At 42.4% G+C, this 13,527-nt stretch overlaps 1 protein-coding gene across 1 annotated transcript; it reads right to left on the reverse strand.

Annotated features, from left to right (window-relative positions):
• Positions 1-2,708: 2,708 nt before the first annotated feature.
• LOC115207733 (delta-1-pyrroline-5-carboxylate dehydrogenase, mitochondrial-like) lies at positions 2,709-13,193 on the reverse strand. The gene is made up of 15 exons (XM_029775169.1): positions 13,026-13,193; positions 10,785-10,878; positions 10,558-10,650; positions 10,125-10,172; positions 9,870-10,025; positions 9,565-9,714; positions 9,383-9,457; positions 9,053-9,240; positions 8,852-8,925; positions 7,896-8,092; positions 7,651-7,698; positions 7,369-7,521; positions 3,886-4,007; positions 3,533-3,651; positions 2,709-3,331 (listed from the first exon to the last, which is right to left on the reverse strand). Exons 1-15 carry the CDS (start codon positions 13,064-13,066, stop codon positions 3,219-3,221), a joined length of 1,671 nt encoding a protein of 556 aa, XP_029631029.1. The 5' UTR covers positions 13,067-13,193; the 3' UTR covers positions 2,709-3,218.
• Positions 13,194-13,527: the final 334 nt, after the last annotated feature.

Here is a 13,527-nt window from a genome sequence, read left to right on the forward strand (position 1 = left end):
GCCAGAGGCCCAGTAATGAGGTCTCCTCACATCTGACTTTGATGTGACAGGAGTGTGACACTAAAGACACCACAGTGAGTGTGACAAGGTAGTGTGCTGGGACACACTCCAACAAGAGGCATTAAAACCTCTGATTTGTACTTTGACACCTCAGTGTGGAACATTCATTTCAACTCATCAAATTGGTTAAAGAAACTGAAGGAACACCAACTTAAAAATGTGTCAGTCTCATTAACAACAAGAAATGGTCAAGCAAGCCACATTCAGAAACAAAAAGATGACATTAAAAACAAGTTTAATATCATTTCTGAAATTATTAAATGTATAATAATGCTAATTCAATTAAGGTAAATCCCTAATTTTGCCAATACAGGCACATCAGACGACAAATAATTTATATTAACATTTAACAGAAAACACATTTATGAAAATATATCCTCAACTTTTGTTTTAAAAGCAAGATGACATGAAATTGAGATTGACAGAGCAATCATATGCAGTTGAAGCATTTTTTTTTTTTAATGGGCAAACACTCAGTAAAATTTGAAAACAACAGTTAGTGTGCTGTTGCTGAAGTAAACCTGATTAGATGGCAAAGCAGGGTTAAAGTAAAAAGGCAATGGCACCCTCATAGCCAGATACTGTAGGCCAAGCCATAGCTCAAGTGTGACAAGTGCATCACCTTCCTATTAGAGACAGTCAGGGGGTTGAGTATTACAATGTGATAACACAGCAAACCAAAACACAGTGAGGAAAACCACATTATTGTAGTTTTGATACACACAACCATGTTTACTGAATATAGGTTAAGAAGGACGGTTAGTAAGGACTTTTTTCAGCACCAAAAATGGATGGTAACAGCCATCCTTTCCTCATCTTTACAATAATAGGGACCAGAAAACCTAAAATGATAAACATTGGGTTTTGATACTTGTACCGTAGCGGTCATGAAATATTGTTGAAATGTTGGGTTATTGTTTTTGTCATGACAGATGATCAGTTGATACTTATAATATATAGTGAGTTCTGTATAATAATAAAAACAGCAGGACATGTGGAAACTTAACAGTGAGTAGCCTCAGGACCAGTCAGTACTGAGATGGTCAGAAACAGAGGCTCAGATACAGCAGCCATTTCATTAAAAACAGAAGATTGATTAATTAGAACTAATAGTACATCTCTGTAGAATCTATGGTAGACCAAACAGTTTAACTATAGTACCAGTCAAAAGTTTGGACACACGTACTCATTCAAGGCTTTTTCTTTATCACTTTTTTCTACATTGTAGAATAACAGCGAAGACATCAAAACTATGAAATAACACATATGGAATCATGTAGAAACCAAAAGTGTAAAACAAATCAAAATATATTTTTCAGCTAGAATGCATTTCAATTAACAGGTGTGTGTTAAAAGTTAATTGTGGAACTTCTTTCCTTCTTAATGCATTTGAGCCAATCAGTTGTGTTGTGACAAGGTAGGGGTGGTACAAAGAAGAGAGCCCTATTTGGTACAAGACCAAGTCCATATTATGTCAAGAACAGCTCAAATAAGCAAAGAGAAACAACAGTCCATTATTACTTGAAGGTCAGTCAATCCGGAAAATTTCAATCACTTTCAAAGTTTCTTCAAGTACAGTCACAATAACCATCAAGCGATATGATGAAACTGGCTCATGAGGACCGCCACAGGAAAGGAAGACCCAGAGTTACTTCTGCTGCAGAAGATAAGTTCATTAGAGTTAACTGCCTCAGAAATTGCAGCCCAAATAAATGCTTCAGAGTTCAAGTAACAGGCATATTTCAACATCAACTGTTCAGAGGAGACCGTGTGAATCAGGCCTTCATGGCCGAATTGCTGCTAAGAAACCACTACTAAGGGACACCAATGCGAAGAAGAGACTTGCTTGGGCCAAGAAACCCAAGCAATGGACATTAGAACGGTGGTAATCTGTCCTCTGGTCTGACGAGTCCAAATTTGAGACTTTTGGTTCTACCCAACTTGTCGTTGTGAGACGCAGAGTAGGTGAACGGATGATCTCCTCATGTGTGGTTCCCACCATGAAGCATGGAGGTGGTGTGATGGTGCTTTGCTGGTGACATGGTCAGTGATTTATTTAGAATTCAAGGCACACTTAACCAGCATGGCTACCACAGCATTCTGCAGTGATACGCCATCCTATCTGGTTTGCGATTAGTGGAACTATCATTTGTTTTTTAACAGGACAATGATCCAAAACACACATCCAGGCTGTGTAAGGGCTATTTGACCAAGGAGAGTGATGGTGCTACATCAGATGACTAGGCTCCTCAATCACCCAACCTCAACCCGATTGAGATGGTTTGGGATCAGTTGGACCGCAGAGTGAAGGAAGAGCAGCCAACAAGTGCTCAGCACGTTTGAACTCCTTCAAGACTGTTGAAAAATCATTCCTCGTGAAGCTGGTTGAGAGAATGCCAAGAGTGTGTAAAGTGGTCATCAAGCCAAAGGGTGGCTATTTTGAATGACTTAAAATATATTTTACTTTGTTTAAGACTTTTGGTTACTACATGATTCCATGTGTGTTATTTCATAGTGTTGATGTCTTTACTATTATTCTACAATGTAGAAAATAGTAAAAAAAAATGAATAAAAACCCTTGAATGAGTAGCTGTCCCCAACCTTTTGACTGGTACCGTCTGTGGATCCAGGGGACGTTTCATTCTTCAGTACAGCTAGCAGGCAGCCTGAGCTGGCTCAGCTCCTGCTGATCTCATGAAGTGCCAGAGAGGGGCGCTGTTGCTCCCCCTTTTAATTTAGAACAGCTAATAGAGCATTTCCCCAACTCGGTCCTCGGGACCTCAAGGGATGCATGTTTTGGTTTTTGCCCTAACACTACACAGTTGATTTCAAATTATCAAAGCTTGATGATTAGCTGATTATTTGAATCAACTGTGTAGTGCTAGGACAAAAACATGCACCCCTTGGTGTCCCGAGGACCAGGTTTGGGAAACCCTGAGCTAATAATCACATTTGTACTTGTGTCTAGCTTCAGTGCAGGCTTGTAAGGGCTAAAAAGTACTAAAACTCGGACGAGTAAGGAGAGGGTTTCTCTCTTCATTTCATTGTCAGTCTTGACTGGAGAGAGGGATAGGAGAAAAAGCCTACAGATTCCTCTACAAAGCTAGGATTGGATGAGGAGGGCCTAATGGGTGGGGAGGGGGTACAGTACTGTCTTTTTAACCCATGTATGGGTACTTCCATTCTCTGAGCGGGACGTGGGTGGCCTTGACCACCTGTGGGGATGTCCATCGCAGGACGTAGTGAGGACCACCAGGTTTGTCATTGGTACCTATGCAGACAAGAAAGTTCACGTTTTAGCTGTTATAAGTGCATATATTCATCCTATTTCATGTGAATTAATATGATGTAGGCAGAAGGCATTATGTCAGACACAGAGAGCTCACCAGGAGTCAAGAAAAGTCCTGCTTCATAGAACTGTTGACAGTCAAATGAATATCAAAGCTTTGGAGTGGTGTGTGGGTCATTTTACCTGAAGCTCTGGCGCCACCAAAAGGCTGCTGGGCGACAATCGAGCCGGTGGACTTGTCATTCACGTAGTAATTTCCTGCAGCGTTCCTCAAGGCCTTAGCTGCCTCATCTACAACATTTCTGGAACAAATATGATTAAAGGATTAGGACGTTTTTTTACAAGTGTTAATTTCAGTGTAAAGTCAAATCTATTAGCAATGAGCAGATCATAGTAGGCATGGTTGGCATCCATAATAAATTAGCTGAAAAGGTATAGGGATAAGTATATAATGTTCGGTCTTCAGGGAGCAAGCAACCCTTTCACAGTAAAATTATGCCACACCATAGAAAACCAGATGGAGTGTTCTAACTTACTTGTCAAGAGCGAAGACTGCTCCTGTCAGGGCGTATGGTGATGTGTTGTCTATAAGGTTTAGAACCTCCTTGTAGTTGTTCTCAGGGTAAACATAGACAGACAGAACTGGGCCAAAGATTTCCTACAGGACGTTCATCAAGAACAGAGTTATAAGAAAGTTAGTTATACATTTCTATATTAAGTGATCTACCTTAATGAAGTTCTGGAGCAAGGAGGACTGTCCCAGTCCCCCATTTATGAAGCAGAGCGTGAAACATGGCTTTAGTTAAACGAAACAGGAAGTGTCCATTCCATATATTGCTTTATACAGTGCTTACCGAAAGTATTCACCCCCTTGACTTTACAGCTTGAATTTTAATTGATTACATTTCGATTTTTTGGTCACTGGCACAAAACACAATACCCACGTAATGTTTTTTAAATTTTATTCATTAAAAACGAAAAGCTGAAATTTCTTGAGTCAATAATTATTCAACCTCTGTTATGGCATACCTAAATATGTTCAGGAGTAAAAATGTGCTTAACTAGTCACATAATACAGTTGAATTCGGAAGTTTACATACACTTTAGCCAAATACATTTGAAAACTCAGTAGAGAGAATTATTTATTTCAGCTTTTATTTTATTCATCACATTCCCAGTTGGTCAGAAGTTTACATACACTCAATTAGTATTTGGTAGCATTGCCTTTCAATTGTTTAACTTGGGTCAAATGTTTTGGGTAGCCTTCCACAAGCTTCCCACAATAAGTTGGGTGAATTTCAGCCCATTCCTCCTGACAAAGCTGGTAACTGAGTCAGGTTTATAGGCCTCCTTGCTCGCACGCGCTTTTTCAGTTCTGCCCACAAATTTTCTATAGGATTGAGGTCAGGGCTTTGTGATGGCCACTCCACTACCTTGACTTTGTTGTCCTTAAGCCATTTTGCCACAAATTTGGAAGTATGCTTGGGGTCACTGTCCATTTGGAAGACCCACTTGCGACCAAGCTTTAACTTCCTGACTGATGTCTTGAGATGTTGCTTCAATATATCCACATAATTTTCTTTCCTCATGATGCCATCTATTTTGCAAAGTGCGCCAGTCCCTCCTGCAGCAAAGCACCCCCACAACATGATGCAACCACCCCCATGCTTCAAGGTTGGGATGGTGTTCTTCTGCTTGCAAGCCTCCCCTTTCTCCTCCAAACATAACAATGGTCATTATGACCAAACAGTTCTATTTTTGTTTCATCAGACCAGAGGACATTTCTCCAAAAAGTACGATCTTTGTCCCCATGTGCAATTGCAAACCGTAGTCTGGCTTTTTTATGGCGGTTTTGGAGCAGTGGCTTCTTCCTTGCTGAGCGGCCTTTTAGGTTATGTCGATATAGGACTTGTTTTACTGTGGATATAGATACTTTAGTATCTGTTTCCTCCAGCATCGTCACAAGATCCTTTGCTGTTGTTCTGGGATTGATTTGCACTTTTCGCACCAAAGTACGTTAATCTCTAGGAGACAGAATGCATCTCCTTCCTGAGCGGTATGACGGCTGCGTGGTCCCATGGTGTTTATAGTTGCGTACTATTGTTTGTACAGATGAACATGGTACCTTCAGGCGTTTGGAAATTGCTCCCAAGGATGAACCAGACTGTGAAGGTCTACAATTATTTTTCTGACGTCTTGGCTGATTTCTTTTGATTCTCCCATGATGTCAAGCAAAGAGGCACTGAGTTTGAAGGTAGGCATTGAAATACATCCACAGGTACACCTCCAATTGACTCAAATGTCAATTAGTGTATCAGAAGCTTCTAAAGCCATGACATCATTTTCTGGAACTTTCCAAGCTGTTTAAAGGCACAGTCAACTTAGTGTATGTGAACATCTGACCCACTGGAATTGTGATGCAGTGAATTATAAGTGAAATAATCTGTCTAAACAATTGTTGGAAAGATTACTTGTGTCATGCACAAAGTAGATGTCCTAACCGACTTGCCAAAACTATAGTTTGTTAACAAGAAATTTGTGGAGTGGTTGAAAAAACGAGTTTTAATCACTCCAACCTAAGTGTATGTAAACTTCTGACTTCAACTGTATGTTGCATGGACTCACATTGTGTGCAATAGTGTTTAACATGATTTTTGAATGACTACCTCATCTCCGTACCCCACACATACGGATAATTGTAAGGTTCCTCAGTCGAGCAGTGAATTTCAAACACAGATTCAACCACAAAGACCATGGAGGTTTTCCAATGCCTCGCAAAGAAGGGCACCTATTGGTAGATAGGTAGAAATGATTTAATATCCCTTTGAGAATGGTGACGTTATTAATTAATGGGCAAATGTTGCACAATCCAGGTGTGGAAAGCTCTTAGAGACTTACCCAGAAAGTCTCACAGCTGTAATCACTGTCAAAGTTGCTTCTACAAAGTATTGACTTAGGTGTGCGAATACTTCTGTCAATTAGATATTCCTGTATTTCATTTTCAATCCATTGGCAACATTCTTTTTAAATAATCACTTTTTCATGATGGGTTATTGTGTTTAGATAGGTGAGAGAAAAAAACGATTTAATCAATTTAGAATTCAGGCTGTACCAACAAAATGTGGAATAAGTCAAGGGGTATGAATACCTTCTGAAGGCATTATACATGTATATAAATCAATCCAAGCACTTAGCCCTCAGCCTGACCGCTGGCCTCAGTTAAAACTGATAAAATAATCCTGCTCCTTTTCGCCATAAAACAGCAATATCTATTAGACTAGAATAAATGAACAAGTCAGTCATTTTCAGCAATTCAAACCCAACTGAGTCTGTCAAGTAATTCTGACATGTTCGGTATGCATGTCTGGTATTACTCTGGCAGGTTAGTTCAAAGAAGTGAGAACACATGGTTCTCAGATGTTTATTCTGAGATCTTTCAACTGGAAATGTTATGTAGTAGGTAGGCATGTGTGGTAGGCCAGTTAGTCAGCACACAGTCAGGCCACAGTTACACATCCCACCGCTTGGGGAAAGTGGCACTCTGGGCCATTCAACGAAGCTCCGGTATGCATAAGAAGTCTGTGGTGTGTGCACAGGTGGGGGGAATTACCAAGCTAATCAGCTGAACGAGGGTTATCTCCCGACCCACGGAGCTTTTGGTTTTGTGTCTTTCGTTTGACATGCCCTTTTGGAGTTTTTAAATCACCAACTGAACATCAATGACCCGCTTGTGCTGGCCCGACCAGAGTCACGCCGGAACTGTCCCCCCGGATCCCCAGTAAGCAAACACTCTGTTCCCAGGCACAACCACACCCAACCCAGACCGCATATTCATACTTTCACAGTAATGCACCTGCCTAGTCAGGTTACAGAACAATTAGGCAAGCGTAGGGCCCCTAGACACGGCGAGTGTAGTATCACAGTAGGTTGTCTAATTGGGTCCATAACAGAGGCACATTATGAAGTTCCATAGGCTAACAGTGATGGGGAAAGAGGTGATCTACAATATCAAATCTTACCTCGGCCATGATGGCTTCCTGTGGGTCTGTGCTCTCAATGATGGTCGGCTCCACAAAGTAACCCTTCTTGTCATCACAGTGGCCCCCAGCAATTATGTTCAACTTAGGGGATGACTTGGCATGGTCCAACCACTTCTTAATACGAGCAAAGGACTAAAATAAAATAAAAAAACACCCCAAATGTGAAATAATATTGAAAATATAAACATTAATCTTGTTCAGAAGTAATAAAGCTGGTTCTTATCAAGCATCCAGTGTGGTGAAAATGTCACAGTACCGTACCTTGTCATCAATCACAGCAGAGAAGAATGTACTCCAGTCCTCCACGGGCTAGACAGCGGAGACAGAAAGACACTTAACAACAACCTGACATCGAATGAACACTTACAGTATAAACTTCAACGCTTTTAAAGAACTGCTACAGCAGAACAACTCAACTGGCTGTATCTATTCCCACCAAAATAACCCTAGTGCCAGTCACTGATGAATCTGACAGTCCTCAGAGGTAAGGTCAGTTGCCCACTCACGTCTCCAACTTTGAGCTGCTTGTGGATGTCCAGGAGCCCCTGTTTGATCTGGGGCCACAGGGAGTCTGGTACATACATCCTGGAGCAGGCTGAGCACTTCTGCCCTCCGTACTCAAACGCAGAGCGGATGGTCCCAGTCACCACGCTCCGCACATCCGCAGACTTGTGCACAAAGTGGAAGTTCTTACCGCCGCATTCTGAAAGACATGACAGATGAGAACGTCAGTGAAGCAATGTGTAAAGAGTGATATAGGTTAGGGATGTGACAAATGGACAATTTAAACGGCTAATAAAACCATAATTATAGGCCTTCCGAGTGGCGCAGCGGTCTGAGGCACTGCATCGCAGCGGTCTGAGGCACTGCATCGCAGCGGTCTGAGGCACTGCATCGCAGCGGTCTGAGGCACTGCATCGCAGCGGTCTGAGGCACTGCATCGCAGCGGTCTGAGGCACTGCATCGCAGCGGTCTGAGGCACTGCATCGCAGCAGTCTGAGGCACTGCATCGCAGCAGTCTGAGGCACTGCATCGCAGCGGTCTGAGGCACTACATCGCAGCGGTCTGAGGCACTACATCGCAGTGTTGCGGCGTCACTACAGCCTGGTGTTCGATCCTAGGTTCTGTCACAAACGGCCATGACCGGGAGTCCCATAGGGCGGCGCACTATTGGCCGGGGGGGCTTTACTTCGCTCATCGCGCTCTAGTGACTCCTTGTGGCAGGCCGGGCACCTGCAGGTTGACTTTGGTTGTCAGTTGAACAGTGTTTCCTCCGACAGCTAGTTAAACAGCTAGCGCGTGGCAGAGTACGGGCTGTGCGCGGGCTGTACAGCTCGCGCGCGGCGGTGTGCGGGCTGTACAGCACGCGCGCGGCGGTGTACGGGCTGTACAGCACGCGCGCGGCGGTGTACGGGCTGTACAGCACGCGCGCGGCGGTGTACGGGCTGTTGCTACAACCCACCTCCTCCAACCCGAGGGAAGTTCTTGTAGATATCCAGGTTCTGGGCCACTTGTTTCCACAGGCGCTTGAAGGTCCTGAAAAAGATGAATGGGTTGTTAAGAAAATACAGGGGTTATCACACATTATGTGAAACTGGTCTAAATGAGAGGTGGCAGACAGTTTCAGGTTAATATACATAAACGTATACAGACGGACACATACGGGACACTGCCGGTGAAGTTGATGCCAGCCAGATGTTCAGAGGAAGTGATGGTGTCTCCAAACACTGGTCCGTCGGCTGGAACAAACTGGATGATGTTGGGGGGTAACCCTGACTCCCGCAGGACATTGTATACGGCGTAGCTAGCTGACATGGCTGTGTCGCTAGGTTTCCACAGAACTACATTACCCTGACAAACACAGAGCCAGGGCAAACAAAGAAAGTCCAGTTCAATTCAGACTATAACCAACAAGACACACGAGGAACTTAATGTAAAGTAAATTACAACTATAAGGAAATGTTTGTATTGTTGTTAGTAGGAGGGGACTTACCATGAGAGCAGGTGTACCTGCTAGGTTTCCACCAATTGCAGTGAAGTTAAATGGGGCGACAGCAGCTACAAAACCCTATAGTTAAGGGGAAAATAAAAGTGTTGACATAAAAAGTCCTGCAATATAAGATCTTCCAGAAATCAAACCTAACATATCTAGTGCTAGGACCAGTGAGTGCTCACCTCCAGCCCACGGTAGAGCATGGTGTTGGTGCTACCATCACTGTCCAGCGGCTGCTGGCTCTCCAGTTCAACAGCGTGCTTCGCATTGAAACGGAAGAAGTCTATTAGCTCTGCAGCCGCATCAATCTCTGCCTGCACCACTGTTTTGCCCTAGAAAAAAAATAGGAAAAAATATTCAATAGAAAGCAGAGGGGATGAATATCACTCAATTCAAACAGAGGAGATCCCCTTGGTGATATTCAACAACACCACAAATATACAGTAAGACTATGAAAACCCCATGTAGGATAAATAGTTCACTGTACCTGGCCTATCATGGTCTTGGCCAGAATCTCAGCTCTCTTAGGTCCACTGATGATGTCAGCAGCCTTAAAGAGGACCTGGGCTCGGTCCTGGATGGGTTTCAGGTCCCATTCTCTCCTCGCCGCCACAGAGGCTAAGATAGCTTTGTTGAGCAGGTCCTATATCAATCATACCGAGGCAACACCATCCAGTCATGTCATGTAAATCTTGGAAAATGTCTGACACATAAAAACAGAAGAATTGTACTCTTAGTTTACCTTGTCAGCATAGCAAAACTTGGCCAGTTTGTGTGAGTGGTTGAAGGGCTTTGAAAAGAAAATAATTACATTGATCAATCGGTTATAATACCTTCAGGAAATAAAATGTAAAGAGAGTGTGGTACTGGTCTTTATCAAAAAGGTAGAAATAACAGGCAGGCCTCCAGCACAAGTAGCATGTTGGTTTATGATAACCAATGGATCTTATCAGAAACCGAAGATAACACACAGCTGATAACACAACGGTATTACAGTCATTTACAGTTTAACTTGACAGGCCTTGAATGCTTCGGTTTGGCTTAGACAGTATGCTGTGTATCTGAGCAGCAGTGTGAGTGAAAAGTGAGAGCTTCAGTCTCCAGGCTCCCATATTTGCAGGCAGCATGGAGCAATAGTTTGCTCAGATTAGGGACATGCTGTTGACTCTACTCACTGATAGCTGGTATCTGATGTCTTTGGTCCACACATGTTCATCTCCAACCACACAGGGAATCTCCTCTGTCTTCCCCTTCAGGTCAGCCAGGGCCTATCACACACACAATTATTGTCTCACTTTTTAGAGAGATGACCTTGTTGTAGGTCATGAAGGGCATATACTGAATGATGCATGTGGAGGTTATGTTTGCTTGAGAGTGTGTGCATTTCTGATTGTGTGTGTACCTTCTGCAGCTCGGCCCTCTCTGGACTGCCCTCGTTGAATCCCAGGATGGGCTCATTCTTCACCTCAACAGCTGCACAGGGGAAGGTCCTGAAACTGCACACAGGCAGACACACATGCTAGGACCAATGCACACCAAGTGAAGACAGACAGATATGCATGCAGTACCGTAAATTCCGGACTATAAGCCGCAACTTTTTTCCCAGGCTTTGAACCTCGCGGCTTAAACAATGACGCGGCTAATATATGGATTTTTCCCGCTTTCAATTTTTTTTCTCCAAAAAAACACATTCTGTGACGTGCTCAGTTTTTTGGCGGCATGAAGCTTTCATTAGACCAATGAAATTGCCGTACGGGTTAAGGTCAAACAACTTTTTTGTTTACTGTTTAGATTAAATCGAGCACTCTCAAACTTCCCATCATTCTGATTACGGTAGTCATTTTGTCACCCTCATCATTGCAAAGACACGGAGAAATGCATATGATGCAGCTTTCAAGTTGAAGGCGATTGATCTGGCTGTTGGAAAAGGAAATAGAGCTGCTGCACGGGAGCTTGGTCTTAATGAGTCGATGATAAGACGTTGGAAACAGCAGCGTGAGGAATTGACTCAGTGCAAAAAGACAACTACCGGTAAAGCTTACTGCTAATTTTTAATTTTTTGTTACAAGCCGTGTTTCGTTAAAGCCTATTTATTTTTGTTACAAGCCGTGTTTCGTTAAAGCCTGTGTAAAGTTAATTTGTTTCAATGTACCGGTAGGCACCTGCGGCTTATAGACATGTGCGGCTTATTTATGTTCAAAATAATATTTTTTTTTAAATTCAGTGGGTGCGGCTTATATTCAGGTGCGCTTAATAGTCCGGAAATTACGGTAGATATTTCCACATAGTATCAGATTTTTGGATGAAATGTGTCCCATCCTGAAAAATGTGTTCATCAATGTGTTACAGCCCTATACCTGAGGTAGCCTACTGTCCATTCATTCACTTCACCCTTTATACAGCTTTGTTTTAATATGTTGATGGATAGGAATACATGCCATTCAGGTTCATTTTGAGGCAAGTCCAAATCCTCACATTGTATAAACCAGGCACAATGCTTTTAACCTGAATAAGGCTTTACTGGCCATGTAGATTGTGGCCGTGGTACAATGTTGAACTCAGTCTAATGAGTATACAGGTGGTCTCTATGCTGATTCTGTCCTGCCTCTTCACTGCTACATGTTGGCAAGCTGCTGTCTTGTGTCAGCTGGAATAAGTCATTTACTAGAGGTAATTTCACATCAGTTATTCTGGCCGAGACTCCCTATAGCAGCAAGCAAACAATTGCAATAAGGCTTTTTTTCTTATTACACTCCTCTCTGTGAGTCAGGGTGAAGTGTCTATTTAAAAGTTATTTGTGGAAAAGTTACAACACCGCCAAACTAAACAGTCAGTGAAGGTCAGAGTTTCAAACCGGGGAGACAGGGGCTGGTATTCAAATATTTAAAATTAAACTTATATCCCTCTGCCCTGACACACAGACGCACACATATGAACTCAATGAAATGATTAGCCTACTGCCTTCCCATATTTACACAGATGATTCTCTGTCAATGGGTGATCTGGTGTACAAAAGACAACCTTTATAAATGTTTATTGATCTTTACCACCATAGACCTCTAAAGAGACTCAAGATTCCTATAATGTTTTAATTGGGGTTACTGCATAAACAAACATGGGTGAAAATTCATGCAACTGGCTTGCCCATATCAAGGTGTCTTGAGTCCATTTCTTGCAGAACATCAGTCCCACTTCAGGCTTTTAACTAACCACATTTTTAGCTCAAGTCATGTCGAGAGTGTGTATCATTAAGATGTCACAATCCAGCTCGTTGAATGAATGTGCACTTCCGTGAACTGTTACCTGCACGCACGCGGCTTGGAATGTTAACCAGAAGAAACAAAATCATGAAGAACTTATTTTAACTCATTTAGCTCGCGTTGAAAGGGTCTGGTGGCTGGCAAGGAAACATTTCTTAAATCATTACATAACACATTTAGTATTATTGCCTTTAAATTGGCAGTTTATTTGTAATTGTCCTAATTGGCCAATTGTACAGTGTGGCAAAAAACGTTCTGGTTAAGCAACAATCATAAGACAGAAATCGACTATCAACTACCGAAACAATGCAAATAACAGTAGGATACGAAAAGTCAAAGCTAAGGTGAGTTGGTATCGTGTATGTTCATGTGAAACTACGTACCCCCTCCAAGAATGACACAATGCCGAGCTCACACGCAGCATGTTTCAATAGAAAATATGTAGAGAAAAAGGACAATCTAATAAAAACACACTACTGTCAGCGACACAATGTATCAAGAACTGATAAGATACATCGAAACTGTCTGATATCTTGAGAATGTAGCCTACTGGTTACATGTATCGCGAGTTCAGAGGATTCAGGCCGTACCAATATCCGATAGGGAGCCCACCATCGTTATTACCATCATTGCGTCTAAATTGTCCCAGTAAGTGATAGTATTGCATCAGAAGAATAAATTGCATAATTTACTCCTAAGATGTAGACTGTGTAGCTGTTTTAAAATCCTACTTGTTCATATTTCAAAGAAAGAAGTATTGTAAACACACCTTTAATTTCCATAATGGAACTTACTGGAGGCAAGGAGGGGCGAGTCTGTGAATAGCCATTTAGCGCTAAGGAGAAGACATCCCTAGCCAATCAGAGTAGCGCTGTCATGTCTGAT

The sequence above is a fragment of the Salmo trutta genome, chromosome 14, assembly GCF_901001165.1.
Source record: "Salmo trutta chromosome 14, fSalTru1.1, whole genome shotgun sequence".
NCBI lineage: Eukaryota > Metazoa > Chordata > Actinopteri > Salmoniformes > Salmonidae > Salmo > Salmo trutta.

Bases quoted from the DNA above. Each gene is read 5' to 3' on its own strand.
- LOC115207733 (XM_029775169.1), bottom strand. From the start codon at position 13,066: ATGCTGCGTGTGAGCTCGGCATTGTGTCATTCTTGGAGGGG. The intron at 3,652-3,885 runs GTAAGTTAGAAC...TATTTGTTCCAG, and splicing joins GCAGTCTTCGCTCTTGACAA to AAATGTTGTAGATGAGGCAG. The intron at 3,332-3,532 runs GTAAAATGACCC...TTGTCTGCATAG, and splicing joins TGGTGGCGCCAGAGCTTCAG to GTACCAATGACAAACCTGGT.